Source organism: Zosterops lateralis (assembly GCF_965231275.1).
Source record: "Zosterops lateralis genome assembly, chromosome: 1".
Lineage (NCBI taxonomy): Eukaryota > Metazoa > Chordata > Aves > Passeriformes > Zosteropidae > Zosterops > Zosterops lateralis.
In genome coordinates this window covers 118,579,474-118,597,873 of record NC_139762.1, presented here as the reverse complement: position 1 = coordinate 118,597,873, position 18,400 = coordinate 118,579,474, and the positions used below count along the sequence as shown (strand labels likewise).

At 35.6% G+C, this 18,400-nt stretch overlaps 1 protein-coding gene across 2 annotated transcripts in view; it reads right to left on the bottom strand.

Annotated features, from left to right (window-relative positions):
- The window catches only part of PREX2 (phosphatidylinositol-3,4,5-trisphosphate dependent Rac exchange factor 2), a 171,934-nt gene that overhangs the window by 56,170 nt on the left and 97,364 nt on the right, over positions 1-18,400 (bottom strand). For both annotated transcript variants that reach the window (XM_083860958.1, XM_083860959.1), the window contains 8 exons: positions 17,233-17,455; positions 16,678-16,885; positions 11,582-11,761; positions 8,724-8,818; positions 6,705-6,787; positions 6,281-6,371; positions 4,998-5,126; positions 104-145 (listed from right to left, as the gene is read on the bottom strand). In XM_083860958.1, coding sequence (XP_083717084.1) covers positions 104-145; positions 4,998-5,126; positions 6,281-6,371; positions 6,705-6,787; positions 8,724-8,818; positions 11,582-11,761; positions 16,678-16,885; positions 17,233-17,455 — 1,051 coding nt within the window. The remainder of the gene's footprint in view (positions 1-103; positions 146-4,997; positions 5,127-6,280; positions 6,372-6,704; positions 6,788-8,723; positions 8,819-11,581; positions 11,762-16,677; positions 16,886-17,232; positions 17,456-18,400) is intronic.

Sequence of the window (18,400 nt, the reverse complement as noted above, 5' to 3'; positions counted from 1 at the left end):
AGGTTTTCCTCTTTATTGTAAACACAGTACTTCTGCTCAAAAACAAAAAATATCTCAAACCATCCACATTCACATCCCTCCCTCCCAAAACAAGGAAAATTACCTGTATATTCTAGAAGTGCCAAGAGTATTCGTGCCTTCACCTCTTAAAAAAAGAAGAAAATATTTTGAGGTAATGGTTAAAAGTGTTTTCATCAACAGAATATTGCACTCAATATTATGTTACAGTTTCTTATTTCATACCAGCTTAACTCCAGCTTCTTTCTAGGCAATGCTGATTCACACCTACAAAACAGCAACGAGTCTCAACTTCATCTAATTGTACTTATGGCTTGATAAAAATTGATAATAATCAAAAGCACCATCACTGAGACAGATATAGGAAAAGCCAGCTGTTATCTCAGAGCACGTGTATAGCAGCTGGCCAGAACAAGTCCATACACAAAGAAATCCAGTCCCAAAACTTTGAAAAACAAGACTGGTTTTCATTGATTCCTGCATTACCCTAATTCTTTCTTCTTCTTCTCTTGTACTCTTTTGTTCATACCCAAAAATTTCAAATTATCCCCAAGTTAATGTATACCAAATCATTTATGAAAAATACAAGAGCATTTTCACTTTACTTCTGGCCATCAGGATTTTACTTTGCTTCAAAAATGTCTTTTCACTTAACAATCTAAGAAGTAAAAAAGTACAAATTAAAAAAAAAAATCTTAGTTTACACTGGCAAAAATGTGGGTATATCTCACTTTACACCTCCCTCCCCTTTTATATTTTCTTTGGAGGGGGCTGCTCTTCAAAGGCTGCAGGGAGGCTGAAGGAAGTGCACTTCATGTACCAGAGCACAAATTTAAATGTGTTGACCAGTGCTGCAAGAAACAGGAAGGTTAAAATCTGCCATAACCTTAGAGAGTGCCAAACTTTCAGCACATCAGTTGTCCTATAGGTACTGCTTGGAGGAACACAACACTACTTCACATGCTGTCACATCTTTCCAAACCTTCTTTCACATGCCAAAGTTTCTCTGCAGTCCTATTGAAAGCCCTGCTCAGTGCACAAGCAAAGCTGAAATTTGCTATATGGACAATAAGATAATTTGGTCATGTGTTTTCCTCTACACTGTTACTGCCACAGTATCTCAAATGCAAACATCCAAACATTAAAAATTGCTCATTATTCCTGAAAATTCCTGGTTCTAGGTCTTTGCCTTAGCTTTCTGTCTTTCAAAGAAGAAAACATAACACAGAGATTAATAACCTGGAGTCCAAACACAACTTAGTAACTAAAAGTAAGTGTAGGGAAATACAGATTTTATCTGAATAACTTAGACACATCCAGGCTACTACTTGCAGCTTGTGTTAGATAAGATTTGTTGGATCTCTGAATTCAAAAGAATTTGAGGTATCTATAAATAATGATTTCCTGTTTATGGGGAAATCACAGGACACTACAACTCTCTTTTATCACTGCTGTAAGTCTTCTGTGCTTCAAAATATACCCACAGGCAAAAGAGTATTTTTAGATTATTTGTCTACTTACCTGTGGTTAGAAGTGAACCTTGGATGTCAATCATTTGTTTTTCAATAAATACCAAATGCTATGGAAGTTCTCACTCCTTCTTGCTACATGTTGTATGGAAAGGAATAACTCCCTAGCAGTTTCTCTTAGAATCTGATTTGTAATGCAAGATGCCTTCAGTTTCTCTCATTTTTAATTATTCTTTTGTATTTTATTTTAAAAATCCACATTATTCTGCTATTCTGATCTTTGCCAGGAAAGGCTAGATTTCAGTTTCATTTTGTTTTTCTCACATGAAAATATTTCAAAAAGACAAATTTTACACTGCATAGTTTATGATTTAAATTGACATACATTTTTTATACCTTCAATAACTGAAAGTCTCTGTCACACCTCACTCCTAATTTAAAATAGATGTGAGCAATCTCAATTGCATTGCATTTCCTGTTTAAACATAGACTTATGGCACTAGAAAAACAGCTGCACTTCCTCTGACTTGCTCCAGAGCACCTCTTCTTTTTATCAAAAATCTTAGCTATTGTTTCTGTGGGAAAAAGCAACTACAGAAATGTTTCCTTCTCTTCATTTTGTTTGCACCCTTCTGTTGTTGTGTCCCTTTCTTTCCATCCATCTTGCTCATTTTCCTGGTTCCTACTCCTGGTTTTCCTCCTGTGCTTTCCAATTCTTGTGTTAGATATCTCACACAGATTCACAATCATGCACCTACATTTTTCTTCCTCTATTTGGTGGCTGTCCAATTCCTGCCCTGACTGCTGCCCTCTCCATCAAAATCAAGTACTTCACCTTCAAAGATGTGCCTGTGCCAACAACTTACCTTCAGCTTTATTGGTTTAACAATTTATTAGGCCCAGTCAATCCAAGTAACTTCATTCTTTTCTTTAGTTACTTAGCTCCAGATAAATCCTCCTAGAACCTGCATATTACTTCAGAGAACTCTTCAATTCTAGCAACTAGATTAGCCTTCTAGGCTGGCCTTTTACTGTAACCATTGAAATTTTTTCTTTCTCTAATGATATGATAAGGTAAATGAAATGAGACAAATGAGACAAATCTCCAACAATATTTTAATTTTATAGTCAAGGAAGGTTTGGTTGTGGTTTTTTCTGTTTCCTTTTCTACTTTTTTTAATCTGTGTAAACCTTCATGGGGTTTTTTAATAGGTCTCCCTACTCTAGCACTAATAAACAGAAAATTGACAGACCAGAGCAATCATTCTCAAGGCATTCTGAGTTTTCCCATTCCATCATATTTATTAAACAAAGTAAATAAAAGGAATCTTAGCATCTAGGACTTAAAACATTTCATCTTTGGGAGGCTCCCATGTCTCCTGCTTTATTGCCCTAATCAATCTAATCTAATAGATTCTGCAATGCAGCAGAACTATGAATAAAAAAGTTACAATATCCTGTGATACTTTTATAAAAAGAAAAATGAGTCCACTTTCAATAAGGAGATGAATTCATTGTATTCATCCTTACTTCAGCATTGAGCAATAATGGTTAAGTATGTTTATAACAACTGGAGGTTTTAATTATATTTTTTTCCCCTCTGTGAGTGAAGTTGTATCCATGGTCTTCTTTGACTACTTCCTCTTAGAAAAGAAAAATATATCTGCTTTCCTCAATTACTAAAATATTGCCTCTTACTCAAAAACAAACAGGAAGAGTCTTGTAAAATCCCAAGACATTGCTCAACTTGTTCTGATAAGCCCAACTAAACAGTCATATTAGGTGACACCTTTTGGGTTTTTTTTTTTCTAAATCAGGCAAATAAAAGAGGAAATGGGGAGATGACTCTCTGCACCATGTGTTAGGTTTTCAGCCATAAATAGCTCAGGGCAGTACTGGTGGTTCTCCTAGGTACCCAGACCAGCTGTGAACACAATGTATGATGGCAAGACAGGAAGGAAGAAACCAAGAAACAAAGATACAAAGAGAAAATTTAGCTATTAAAAACATCACTAACTCGGCTTCTTGTTCATCTGATTTCAGTTAAATCCAGCTGCTGTGTCTCAGTACTGAGCTGAGTATAATAAAATATAATTTTTATACTACAAAGGGGCAGCAAGTCATTTGGGCTTTGATGAACTCTCCCACAAAATTCTGAATAATCTCAGCTCAGTATTGAAAGTATACGACCCAGGTTAAAATGGGCAAAGAAGTTATGTGAAAATGGTCTGGTAAGCTTAGCTTGTGAAAGGGAGTAAGGAAGGACTGCTCACGACACATTTCCATTCCTCCTCAACTTTGAAAGAAACCCTGATTAATACTTGAAAATAATTTTGTTTAAGCTGAAAAAGGACCTGCAGAAAAAAAAAGGGATTCAAAACCACTAATTTTTCACTCAGTGACAGCCACCATTAAACTAAATGGAATTTTTTTAGTATTGGAGAGTCAACCCACTGTGATTGACTGGAAAAAGGAGACATTTATGTGGTTGTTTTTAAAATTTTCTAACCCACAATCTGAAAATATGATGTATCTCAAATAAGAAATGCCAAGTAAGAGAGGGAAGAGTTTGTTTGGTTTGGCTGGTTGGTTTTTGGAAGTTTATAATAACAAAACTTATCACAAAGTTATTTCCCATTGGTCTGATATTTAACAGTTTCTTTAAAGGACACCGTAGCAACCAGCCCACAAACAGAAGGAGCTAAACACACACAAAACCAATTCAAAGCTTATCCTAAGTTTTTTTTTCTCACACAGAATCCTAGCACGGGCATTTTTATAAAAATATTCTTACTCTTTATTTCTGTTTCTTTATCAAGCAGCTCAGGAAGTAAAGCAGGAATTACAGGCAAGATATTCTGGAGGGAAAAGGCCAGTTACTTTCCTATGAAGATGGGAGAAAGCCTAAAACCTCAGTTCACATTGTCACATGGTGGTGAAGAGGAGGAGAGTACTTGGTAGCTTCTATACAGTGCTGGAAGGGAGGCATAGGAAGAGGAGTTCATCCATCAGAAGGAATGGATTAAACAAAAATCGTGGCTTTATAGCAGAAGGAGAGATAATGTCTCCAGAAAAGCATAGAAAAGACCAAGGTACAGTACAAAAGCTGCAGAATCTTCATCTCCACAGTTTAGACAGTGGAAAAAAATAGTTTAATATCAATAAAAGCCTCATTTTGGTGTACCAGTCCCATGAAGTTCTGAGACAAATCAGTCAAGCCCACTGGACTCCATAGCAACTGAAAAGTCTACCCCATGCAATGTATGATTCCTTTGTCTTCACTTGTCAGAAGACTACTTTTTCTTCAGCATCTAAAGCCAACAAGAGTAAGTACAAGACAGCTGAGATAAACTCCACTAACCTTGTGATTAAGAGAACAACCTATCTATAGGCTACACTGTGTTCCACAAAGCTTGCCCAGAACCAGCAGAAAGCAGTTCTATTTCTCCCGTTTCCCTCCTCTCTGTATGAAATGAAGTGTTTATTTATCATCATGTTGTTCTTACTAACCTTCAACAAATTTTCTGATATTCTGGGCAAGGCTGCGGACGCTGCTGGGGAGGTTCCAAGGGTCTTGCTTGATGTGGAGCCGTAGCCTCTTTGGGCAGTTGAGCTTTGGTTCCATTTCTTGCTGAAACTCTAAGCAAGGATGAAAACAGTATTTTTCTGCTTAAGCGTCCTGAGAATGTCACAGTAAGACATTATTTTGTTCCTAAATGTTTTCACTGCTCAAGGAGTTGGCAACTTATTTAACTCTAATAAAGCTACAGTGACAGGCCTAACAGTCTAAGGAGATAGTGAGCAGCAACCCCAAACATAATTCTTTCTTAAGCAGGTACATAACACAGAAGGTGCATGGTAAGTGGGACCCCAGAACTTTTAGAGGCAAAATTGTTTCAATCAGAAAATTAAATTTAAACCAAAATTACTTACTAGAAACAAACAAACAAACAAACAAACAAACAAAAGAAGTTATGTGCTCTTTCATGCAAATTGATTTAGCAGGTAGTAATTTGGGCTTTGTAAAACCTCATAATTGGGGTAAAAAAACCCCTCTGGTCATCTAAAGCCAGTATTCCTTGCTAAAAGACGTGTAGGGTCAATATATTGATATTAATAAAATGTTCAGTTTCCCATTGAACTTCTTTCTTTTTTTTTTTTTTTTTAACTCAGTCTACTAAAAGAAGTCCTTTCTTTTTTCATCAGTTATGACTACCACCACATGCCTATTCATATCCTTAGATTTAAGCAACCATACAAGTGGTAGTAGAATGCCTGAATTTACATAAAAGGTATTTCTTTTTAAGCAATCAGTAATACCTAAATAAGTAAATAAATAAATTTGGCATAAATATTGCTGTGACTATAAACCTTAAATTATTTATAAATCAACTTAAAACACAATGTAACTACAAAAATAATAAAAATCTGGTATTAATAATAAGATAGATCAGCAATGGCTTCAGTAGTTGTGACAAAAATGTATTAAAAACACCTGCAATATAAAAAAACAGGCTTCTTGCTTCAAGAACCTCAGCAATACAACAGTCAATTCAGAGTCTACAATTTAGTTGACTTTGAAATTTTTTCCTACATTATGCAATAAAATATAAAGATCCATTTTTTAACTAATAATTACGATCTATTTAACGTGAACTTCAACAATCAGTTATTGCAGAATATACCAAGATTAAGCAAAATCAGTTCCTTAACACCAGCTCAAGGAGTGGACAGCCATTTCCATGTACCCTCCAATCTGCCCTTTCATCCTCATAGTGAGAATTAAGTGTTACCTTGGAGGCCTCGACCTGGGGTAAAGTACTTTGTCTGCTCAAAGGCCCTCATCACAGCTGGTCCTTTCAAAAGATTGACAATTGAATCGACCTGTTGGGATTAAGGTTCTGTGAGAAAGAAGTTTTTTACTGCAACAATTAAATTAAAATTCTTTCTGTAAGAAATGTGGGTTACTGATGAGCAACTTTGGATTCTTTCTTACTTAATGGCTCTAGTTAAAGTAACAAACTAGAGAACATTAGACTAAATTAAGGACCTGTTTAATTTGCAGTTTTGGACTATTTACAGAAAACTGAAGGAAATGAGTAAATACATACCATCCCAGTAAACAGTGGAAAGTAAAATTTTAAAAAGGTATTTTCTAAAGGCATCTTAGCTCAAGCACAGACATCAGTATCAAAGCCAAGAAAAATAATCTCATACTTGACCAAAAAGATGCTCCAAGCAGCTATGGAGCTTGTCCTGTTTATCATGGGAGATTCGAACACTTATGGGAAGCTCATCACCTGAAAAATATTTTTAAATGAGAAACTGTTTAGAAGCTGCAGCATGTTTTTCAAAACCTTTGCAGCTTAGATAATCTGCTTTGCACACAGACTGATGCTTACACTGTCAGGAGTATAGTAACTGCTCTCCCTACATATTTTGCATTTATTATTTACTCAATAATACAGCAATCACTCTTAAAGAAAGGACCATATTCAAAACCCAACTGGTCATGGTTCTGGAAGACCTGCTCTAGATGAGGCTGCTTTCGGGGGAGACTAGACCAGATCATCCCAAAAGGTCCCTTGAAACCTCAACTGTTCTGTGACCAGAACACACAATTCTCCTCTTCTGGAGAACATACTAAACTCCAGACTAAATGGCAAAGTACTGTGAACTCAGCATAGCGAATCACAAAGTCACCAAAATTAATTCAGTGTAAAGTTTTTATAAGGACTCCACAGATATTTCACATTCCTAGTGTTCTTACTAACGAAACGGTTCTGAGATTTTAGTAATTCAGCAAAAATACAAATACTGTATTTGATACAAAACTTTTAGTAGCATGTACCACACAGAAAGTGCAAAGGAAAAGGACTCTTTCAGGTCACAGCCCTACCCCTTGCTCTTTCAGACAACAGGTGATATACCTTGAACTCTTTCAAAAAATGTTGAAAAACTGAGCTTGAAACTGGTTTTCTTCCTTGATATTGGTGACAGGCAAGAAACAGATAATCTACAATCCAAATTTATTCAAGGTTAATATTGACTCATTTTTCTCATGTCAGTGAAACACTTTAACAGCACTTTTCTTTTCTTGAAATTTTTTAGCTCCTTTAGATGTCCACACAACCATTATACCTCTTCACAGGATTTTAATTGCAACAGAGCACAGTGCCCAAGGGCCCTGATCTGGAGTTAGTCGGGTTAACTTTGGAATCAGTTGAAAATTATGTCAGGAGAGAGTGTGAGTTTCACTGAGCAGAAGTATTTGTCATCTAAAGCATTGTGTATTGCTTGGCTGGCAAAGATATATTCTTTTGGGCACCTCAGCTGGTACTTTAGCTTGATGCTGCGCAAGAGTACATCAGCCCATTTTTATCTTAAGTTGAAGATACAAACCCTGTGTCTCCTCTTTTATGAACAATTCATTATGTCCTTCATCCTTTACTCTGTATTAGCTTAGCTGTGTAAGTACGTATCATTTCTGGAAATGAAATTCTGTCTTATTCACATTATTCTGCATTATTCACAAGGCATCTCAGATACCTTGCATAATGTCTTAATATTTTCCTGTTCCAACTGAAAACATCTCAGTGGTACAATGAGCAATAAAAGTTTGCTTTCTCTATGGCCAGGCCTCATTGCTGGGTCATATTCAACTAATACGCTCATTTTTTTCTTTTTCTAAATCATTCCCAAAAGATAAACTCCCAGCTTAGAGCAAATATTTTTTTATTATTAGTCCCTGAGTATATGACCTCCTTGTCCATGCAGTTAAATTCCATCCCATTCCTATTAGCAGCTGCAATTACTTAAATCCAATTTGTCATGGCATAAACAAGAATGTGCTCCTATGTCGTCTCACATTCCTTCCTACAAACACACACAGCCATATCCTGCTGTCTAGGTGCTGACATTGGCTAGGAGAGCATTCCACACTCACCTAAAATGCTCCTTACTCTGTGCAACTCAATGCACTGTCAAGACATGAAAAGCAGTGACTTCAGGAGCTCTAATACAGTCTACTCACAGAGACAATGGAATGTTGGCTCTCTTTTACAGAAGGATTCCTAAGTGCAGCACTAGCTAGGCAGAAGCAAAATTATGCACTTTTAATACTAAAGAGGGTGCAATTTTTAAAATAAAAACAGTAAAACTGCCAGGCAAATGAAAATAATAAAATTGAATAAAAGGAACAGAAGACAGAGTCATAGATGACTTTTCCAAACATACCTGAATCCATTTCATCACTGTGAAAATAAGAGCTGCACTGACTGCTACAAATGCTGGTGAAAGAGGCAATGGAGTTCCTATTGCTGTTGCAGTCACTTGAAAATAAAACACAAAACAAACAAAAAAAAGAGAAATAAAGTTATGTCCTTTAATACAGGCTCTGTAAAAAAATTATGGAAATTTTTTCCCTTTTCCCATCCTAAATTTAATGATCAGATATCTGTGTAATTCTTTATGCACAATAAAGATCCCTGTGCTTAAGCTTTCATTTAATTTGCAGTCCTGGAAGGACTCAGAAGACTGGATTCCCAAAATAGATGCTTCAATTATCTCCCTTTCCCTTACCTGTGAACGAGTACTTGCAGAACAGTAATACAGACTTTGACTGCAAAACAACCAACTTTTCTTGCATGACTGGCAGTTTTTGAATCTGTGACCTCAAATGTTTTAGCTACTTCACATTTTCTCCTGGTCCACAGCTAACACTAACACTGAGTCTTTACAACTTGCATAACAGAATCTCACTGCTGGTTTACAAGAGATTTGATTCATTTGAGTAGTACCAAAACTCAAATTACAAACTACTTTCCTTGTCAGCCAAAACAGTTCATCATTCAGCAACAGCTGATCCCATCTCTTCCAGCTGTTCCTTTTTTTTGAGATGTATAGATATTTTCATTTGTGGCTTCAGTCAAAATTTCTATGCATATGAAATTTCACCCACATTGGTCTAATAGTGAGATTTTTAGATTTAAATTTGTAATTTTTTTCTGCACTTTTCTCTCAAAAACAATTTGCTCTGTACAGAAAATACATGGAGATATACCTACTCTTGCAGTAAAATCAGAGTAAAACATAGACTTTTGTACTAGAAATCCTATGAAGATTTATTTGAATTCAAAGTCTTCAGAGTTATTTAGACATATGAAAATCATTTTGTTTCAATGCAGGAAATGCTTAAGAAATGATCCAGTAGAGGGAGTCTTAAAAACCCAAGTGAATGTAAGATAATGTTAAAAGTGTACCTAAGGGATTTTTATACATAATTATATGGTTCTTACTTCATGATTTGGGTGTACTAATTCACCAGGATTAACATATCGATTCTTAAAGTAACACTGCAGTTATACACGTGCTCCATATTTGTTTTCTTTATTTGTGTAGACACAAAAGTGACTTTTCACTAATTTAGGTGGAGTGACTTACAATTCCTGGCTAATGTACATGTTTTGGACATGCAGTCACCAAGGTAAGTGAACGAGTTAAACTTTTAAATGAAGCAATATGATGTAATTACAATCATAATCATTAAGTAGATGAAAAGACATCAGTAACAACATGTTCCTAATAGCGGATGAACAGTCCCAAGGAGTATTAAAAATTTCTGGCTGGATATTAAGAAATGTTTTCTAACTAACTCTATTCACTTATTAAAGTCTCCAAAGGGGAGATGAAGGTTAATTAAAACTGGGTTGTGCAAAGCATGAGAAAATAAAACACAGGAAAATGAGAAACAGATTAGATGCATTTGCTGTATCATTCTGCATGATTTTTGTGTTGTGTTGTAAAGTTTAGAAGGAGACCCTACACAAAATGAGAGCATTATTATGGCTGAAATTAGCCAAAGAGTTCCAATAATAACCACTGTAGCATTATGAGAGCTGGAGATTTTAAGTATTGACTAATACAATTATTTAAGCAAAGAAAAAAACCATTCTAATCTCACACCAACACTTGTCCTTAATGTAGAAATTTTATGATTATTCTGTATATGGAACCCTACGTTTTATTATTCCTACACAGTCAGAATGGACTACAAAGGACAGGAATCAGAAGAAAGAAATTTTTTTGAACAAAGATACATTCATGTCCTGGGTCACATCTTCTTTCTCCACATACGAATCCTGTGCCAGCTGGGGAACTTCCCAAAAAGAGCAAGCACACATCACTGGAGCAGCTCATGAATAGTCAGTTTGACACATGCAGAAAACTCTAAATGCGCTTCTGCTGGACCAAGAACTTTGCCTGTGTGTTCACCATGTTAAGAACAAGACAAATTTCATCTGTGCAAATTATCTCTGCATTTATATCTGTATGGTTCTCTACACACTGGTGAAGAATTTCTACCTACCAGGCTGCAGTAATCAAATATAGCTTAGAAAGAGACCTCAGCAACACAAAGTTCTGTAGAAAAATTATGAACCTACTAAGATTCTAATTTCTGAGCATAATAATGAACTATGATACTGACCAAATAATGAACCCTCATTTTACTTGCAGCTAAAATTTAAATTTAGGTTTTATATCATGTAGTTAACCAATTCTCTCTAAGCAAGAGCACGTAAGAACTTATAATCTATATAAGAACTATACTTGCTATAATTACTCCTTCCTTTTCAAACTTCTTCATATTCTCATTCACAGTAAACATGATGCATTACAAATTTTAGAGGCGAGTTGATACTACAGTATTTAGAGTGAAAGAAGGCGTGAAATATATGTTGATAAAAATATTTTCTTTAGATCAGGAAGAATGGTGGCTCTATCACCTTGCTTTCCATGTTAGATATTTGGTTTGTTGTTGGAGATATAATAACAAGTTACTTCTGGTTTTTATAAGACAGGTAATCTAAAGTAAAGTTTTACATCTCTGGTTGTGATATCCTATCCCCAAGGCCTAAACTAATAATAATAATAATAATAATCTGTACACTTAAGATTTTATGTTACTTGAGGCTAGTTACTCCTCCGTTGGTAATGTCAGAAGCATATTCTAATAGTCTTTATAACCACTTGATACTTTACAGACCTCTATATTTGACTCAGTTGAAAAATAAAAATATTAATAATAAAGTTACCTGTAAGAATCCCTGTTACTGATGGTATCATGACCGGAATCTTCTTGTTCATCACCTGTTACACTGAAACAGACTTTCTTCCCATTCCTTTCACCCTTTTCATTATCACTGTCTGCTGGTATTAAAGGTTCAGGCGTTTTACGTTCCGATTTAGGAGAATATGTTATTGAAGACAGAAGGCTGTGAAACACAGAAATAAAAAAGGTAAATTCGTGTTTTTCAAAAGTGAGCTAGCAACAGGATAACATTTCTCATCACCATCCTCCAATTATTATTCTACAATATGTGAAGGGGATATCTTAATTCAGTCAATATCTATTTGAAACAAGGGAAGGAAGTGACACATTCTCTTGTTAAAAAGTCTAACAGTGAAACCCATTAACCTTACCAAATACTTAATCACTTATGAGAGCAATGATTCCAGCTGGAGAAGTAATACAGCACATTTTTGGACACTTGGGGTCAAACTGCATATTAACATAGCTATTTTTAAATATGAATTCTGCATTTCTTAACACAAATTAAGAAAACAAACAAAAGAAGCTGTATGTCTGTAAAAAGCATGTATTTTTCCAATTACTACTGTACAAGATATGCCAATGTGTATCACAGACTATTCTACTAGGGCATTTTAAAGATCTTTATTAACATCTCTCTGTATTTCCTGACATTCAAAGTGTCTAAGCCATTATCACTGGTAAAACTGATGATTAATATACAAGCATCCATGACGAGCACAAAAGTGCCATCTAGCCAAGAAGAGAGAACAGTCCAGATCTCTACTTTTAGACCATGCAGAAATACTGGCAGTGAAAAATTCATATTCTTGGATGATTAATTCATACTGAGATGCTCTAATTTACTTTCAAGATCAGAACAGTAATAATGGGCAATTGTCCTTTCATTTCTATAGCTCAAACACTCCATTAAAATCACATTTTCAAATTAATATTTGGATTTCAAAAGCAGCATTTTTCTTGCAAAAACTACTTGCTAACTACCTGAAACCAGAGGAGACTGAACTAAGCTTTTTTCCCCCTTGAATTACTTAGAAATAGTAGCAGAGTTCTATTGAAGGAGCTGTCAGAATGGTCAACTGGCAAACTTTCCACCAAGTACATAGTAGGATTCAAACATATGTTAGATTTTCTTACACAAAATTCTTGCTACTGATGGGAATAGACAGATATATTTTATCCCACATACAGTTAAAAATACTGATCTGAACTTCAACTAGAATACAAAAAAATTATACTAAAGGTATAATTTCACTAGAATTTAAACTCACTCCTCCACTAGACTGATGTCTTTTGGGCTACATGATGCTTAACACTTTGTTAAATTATCAGTAGGAAATCACAAATCAGTCCTTTCCAGTCACTGGCAAGCATAATTCCATGAGTATAGGAAGAGAGATGGGGCCCATACTTTATGTCAGTGTTCAGTGTCAATCTCATGCTAGAACATATGTGGTTTTGAATTTGTTTTAAAATAAACGTGTTATGGAAGCAGAAACCCTACGAAATCAGTTCTTCATACCTGTAAAACTTATTTCTCTGTAAGAAATATGTAAGGGGTGCAAAAAAGTGTTAGGCAAATTCATGGCAGATCATCCTAACACTGCTCTTAAACCAAAAATCAATTCCAAAGAGACCATATAGTTCTGTCTTCTGAAAGATGAGGACAAAGATGAATCTATACTTTTGCTTGTTCTTGTGTTCCCACTCTCACTCACTTAAAAATAAAAGTGGGAGGTTCATTCTAATAACTTCTTGGGGATTTTGTTGTTGCAAGAAAATAATCAAGAGTAAGAAACAAGTATAATGAACTGCAATTTCAGCTCCTGAAAATATCTTTCACTGAGTAATTATTTGTCAAGACACAGACAGACTATTATATCCCCTTCTTTTATGTGACTGTTTAGTCATTGCTGCCAAGAGCTCAGTAAAAGACTGATTAAGGTAGCTGGATCTTTTCCTAAGGGGGCTTTTCCATTTCTCTCAGCAGGCAGGCTCTTTTTCTAAGGAAAATTTTTTTGCTGAACTACCATGAACGAAAGATGGAACATTTGGATTACCAAGTTCTGGAGCAAGTAGTTAGTGAGGTCACTGACATGCCCTTAAAAACTCAGTCCAAGGAGTTTAAAGTAAAAACCTGGATACATTCCCTCCCTAATAATCATGCTTAAATATATTTTTGGTTTTTTTCTTAAGCACATTACATGCACAACACATTTTCTCCAGAGATGGGCCTACCCCAGACAAAATTACCTTACATGTTTAGCTCTCAAAGAAGAGACACATGTGTGAATAGCAACAGCTAGAGAGTCCCTATGAAGAATATTTCAATAAAACAGAGAATTTAAATCTTAAAAAAAAATATTTTAAAAAATCCTCACCTGTGGAACTACTCCTATGTGCAACCCAAGTCAACACAACCCTGACAAACTAAACCTGCTCTGGTTAGTCTAAGAATTAAAAATGGCACTAACAAAAAACCTTCTGCAACCTCTGACCTTCTCTGTCTCTTCCTCGCTCCACAGAGGCCTGAAAAATGTTCAAGCCTCCTGTATGCTCCTGAAAGATATCTTTCCAAAAAAGACCTGGGATTGTGGAGGAGCACTGAGTGCATGAGAACCAAGCAGAGTTACCATACAGAAAACAATTTGAAAAAGGACTCATTTCTTTGTAACACCTAGCAGCAACATGGGGTATCTGCAGCATTGCTAAAGAACCACTGAGATACCATTAAACTATTTGAATGTGAGCACAGTGGAGCCTTGAGAGGCTGTGGAAAGGGGATACATATTCTGTGTGTATTTTTCTCTCTCTCTGTCAGTACTACCACACTTATCCAACCAAACTTCATCAGCAAACCATCACATAAATTCTTATGCAAACAATGCTAGGAGTACAAAATCTTCTCTGAAATGTCCCCTTGCCATTGAGAACCCACTGGCTCTCACAGACCTGCTCTTCAGATGAAACAATCATTTTTCAATTCACTGACAGCAGAGGTTGAGCAGATAACACTGCCCCAAGATTCTGTTAGCTGCAACACAGACCAATACTGACCTCAACACAGAGCAAGGACCTACAGTAACATGAATGAGCAAGTTTTTCAACAGTAAGTATAAAGCATACCAAACAATCATTCAGTAGTCCAAATTTTCTGTCACACAAAATCAATAAAAATTAAAAATTGTTATAGATGTTCATATTATCTGTACTGAGAATATTAAAAATAATAAGGATTGTTTAGGATAATAAGCAATTCAGTAAAAAAAGACATCAATTTTATAGTTACCATGCCACAACAGAAAAAATAAATTCTATTGTCTCTATAAAACCCACAAAATTAGTATGTTCAAGCATTTCCTCCCAGCTGTTTAAATAAAAAAACTTCTAATTAAAGAACAGCTTTTGGATTATCTAATGTGTCACTCTATCTTTTGTTTCTTAACTCCTAAATCTCAAGAGTTAATTAGTTACTATGTTATACCACCTACTTCTGAACTGCTCAATCTTCCCTGTTCAGCACTTTTAAGTAGGTCTCTTGGCTATCCTGTTTCCTCTATAGAACTGCTTTCCTCTACAGTAATTACTCACTGGCAGTCCGCTCAATGTCCATGAGGAATAAAGCATAGAAAGTCTCAGTCTTCCAATCAGCCAAAGGTAAAGTTTGCTAAATATATCTGTGTACCTTATACAAGATCAGCTACAAGGTCAGTACACAGAAAATTTAGGAATGAAAAAAGCGAACCCTTGTATTTACTGTCAAAACTGCATGACTCTTAAAATGAATATATGTATAGACATACATACATACCTGTATACACAATTTTTCTGTAAGTGTGTGCACTTATATATACATTTATACAAAAGAAAAGCTCAGAATTTCCTGTGTTTTTGCATCACAAGCTCAAGGGAGTGGAAAGGAAAGGTGTGGCATACTAGCAACTGGGACTTCCTGAAATATTGACTAAAATTCCATATATAATTTTCTGACTTCCATGAGGAAGAGAGACAACACAAGGCTTTACAGACAGCCATTTATTTCTAAGTGGACCCTAGCACTAAAATTATCATGAATTTAATTAATCGATTTCATCTTTAGCGTGATTATTCGCAGAACTATGTAAAGGCACAGGAAATAAGACTTTCTTAAAAATACTGAGTCAACTCTTGCTTTCATTCCCATTGCAGTATGTGATACGTTACAATTACTTATTAGTAATCTCATTATTTTCTTTCAAGTACACATGAAAGAACAAATCACACTACAGTCTTCAATATAACAGGAGAAACAACGATACACCACTTGTTTAAACTGGAGATCAAGGCAGATTGTCTTTTAAACTCAAAAACATTTTGCTGTTTTTATTTTCAAAATTATTTTCTGACATTTGCATTACATACAGGATTTTTCAAAACTTAAATACTTTTTACCCTTTTTCATCCTTATCCCAAGACAGTAAATAGGCCAGGAGTCAATCCACTTACTTTGCAAATGAAAAAGCAAGTTATAAATCCTTGTTCTGAATTAGGACTAACTGTGATGAGATTCTGAGCCTCCCACATTCAAGCCAAATGTCCTAATCACTCAAGGGTAGCTCTCCCTAAATCCACAGCTCTTCCTTAAGGTCAATTTGGTTTTGAAAAATGTCTAACAAATTAATGCTCTCCCTATAGGTGAGTAATGCCTTACCCAAAAATTTATCTGTGGGACTATGCAGCAACACCTGGAAAAGTTCAATAAAAGCTGTTTTTATACCTCTGCCCTTTGTTTCCATTCTTAGTGAAATTGTAGGTGACATTGTGTATCTCATATTTTCCTCACTTCATATTAATTAACTTTGCCACATTCTAAAGAAAATCTACAAACTGGAAAAAAACTACAAAATGGGGGGGGGAAAAAGTCAGGCATGCTGCAAAAAAAGATCAAAATACAACATTACCTGCACTTAATTCTTTACTTTATTTCAATTCTATCTGAAGTCAGCATTGATTCCTATGCTACACAAAAGCATTGCCCAGATTTATCATTATCTTCAATGGAAAAATTAAAGTCAAGTCCAGATGGTAATATTTACTTACTCATCTATTTGGCAGACACATGTTTCCACCTCTTTCAGTGCAGCTTGTAACTTGAACAGCAATTTTTGATAGACATCTTGTGTTTCTAAGTCTTCTTCTTTCAAGAGGTACCTCAGACCATGGCCCTCTTGCTGGCCAAGAGATTGTCCTGAAGGGGCAGCCATAGTAGTAATGGTATGTTGGACATAAATCATGGGATTCAGTTTACCTGGGAATAATCCAAAGGGATTTCATCATTATCTTTTTTTCAAACATACATTTTGAAGTTAGTAAAATACCTAACAGACACCAAAATATTCTTCTGTTTAAAAATTCATGTACCTATTTAATTTTGCATTTTATTTGCATTTCAAAGTCAAGCCATTTAGGAAAAAGTTACTGTGAAATTATTATCCGTTATTATGCTTTAAAATAAAACTAATAATCAAAAGCAGGATGATTTCAGAAAGGCTTGTCCTTAATTTTAATATTTGGGCTATAAACCTAAACTGATCACTTTTTAAGACTCTATATCAGAAGCACTGAAAGTAGCTCTTTCAAGCTCAATTGACTTACCTTGATCGGAGTTTTTATTTTCTTTTTCATGGGAAGAATGTTTTCTGCTGTCTAACTGTACACCAAAGGCACTACCAAGGGACGTTGAGGTCTTAGGGTAAGACACTTCCATCACATTGATGTGGCAGTTGGTTGGACAGAAATCACTGCTGTGGAGTGGTGAAATCTTTGACTTAGCTTGTTTGAAGGTAGGCCAAGCTCTGTTTTTTAATACTCTTGAAAACTAGAAGTAAGAAAGAAAACCAAATTCTGATTATCGGCTCTTCTTGTGTCTGCACTTAACTAATAATTCTTGTGTAACTAACTAGATAATAAAAGCTTAAAATATTTCAGTCATCCTTGCCTTAAGGTGTCTCAACTTTCCATCTTTCTCTAAAAGGAAAAGAAAAATCACCCTCATTTTACATTTTTAAGGGGTAGTTTTTTGAAACAAATTATATTTTAAGAAGTAAATAGCTTTGTAATAAAGAGATAGAATTTATTTCCTGTGGAACATAATAAAAAATTAAGTGTCTTTCTGGCAAGCAAGTCTGGAGCTGCTGTACTGCTCATGCCATTTATAAACACCTGTCAATGTTTTCAAGCCAGTATTTTTCAAAAATTCATGAAATTTTTATCTTCTAAAAAATTCATGAAATTTTTGTCTGAAGCTATAATAACGACAAAATCAGACAGTATGAATTTTGGATTTCCAATTCAGGACAGAGGAAGTCCTCTTTAATTATATCTTATCCTCCTGCATTAGGAGAAGCATTGCCGGGGTTTGGAGGGAGGTGATCCTGTTCTTCTTCTCAGCACCAGTGAGGCCTCCCCTCAAGTCCTGGGTCCAAGTCTGGACCTCACAGAAATAGACACGGGCATACTGGAGAGAGCCCAGTGGAGGGGAGCCCCCTGAGATGATTCAGGGACTGGAGCATCTCCCCGTCAGGAAAGGCTGAGAGAGCTGGGACTTTTCAGCCTGGAGAAGTGAAAGCTCAGTGGGAAACACATCAATGTATGTGAATACCTGAAGGAATGGTGCAAAGCCAGGCTCCTTCCAGTGGTGCCCAGTGCCAGGACCAGAGGCAATGGGCTCAAACTTAAACACAGGAGTTTCCTCTGAATATCAGGAAACACTTTTGTACTGTGAGGGTGATCGAGCATTGACACAAGTTGCTCGGAGAGGTTC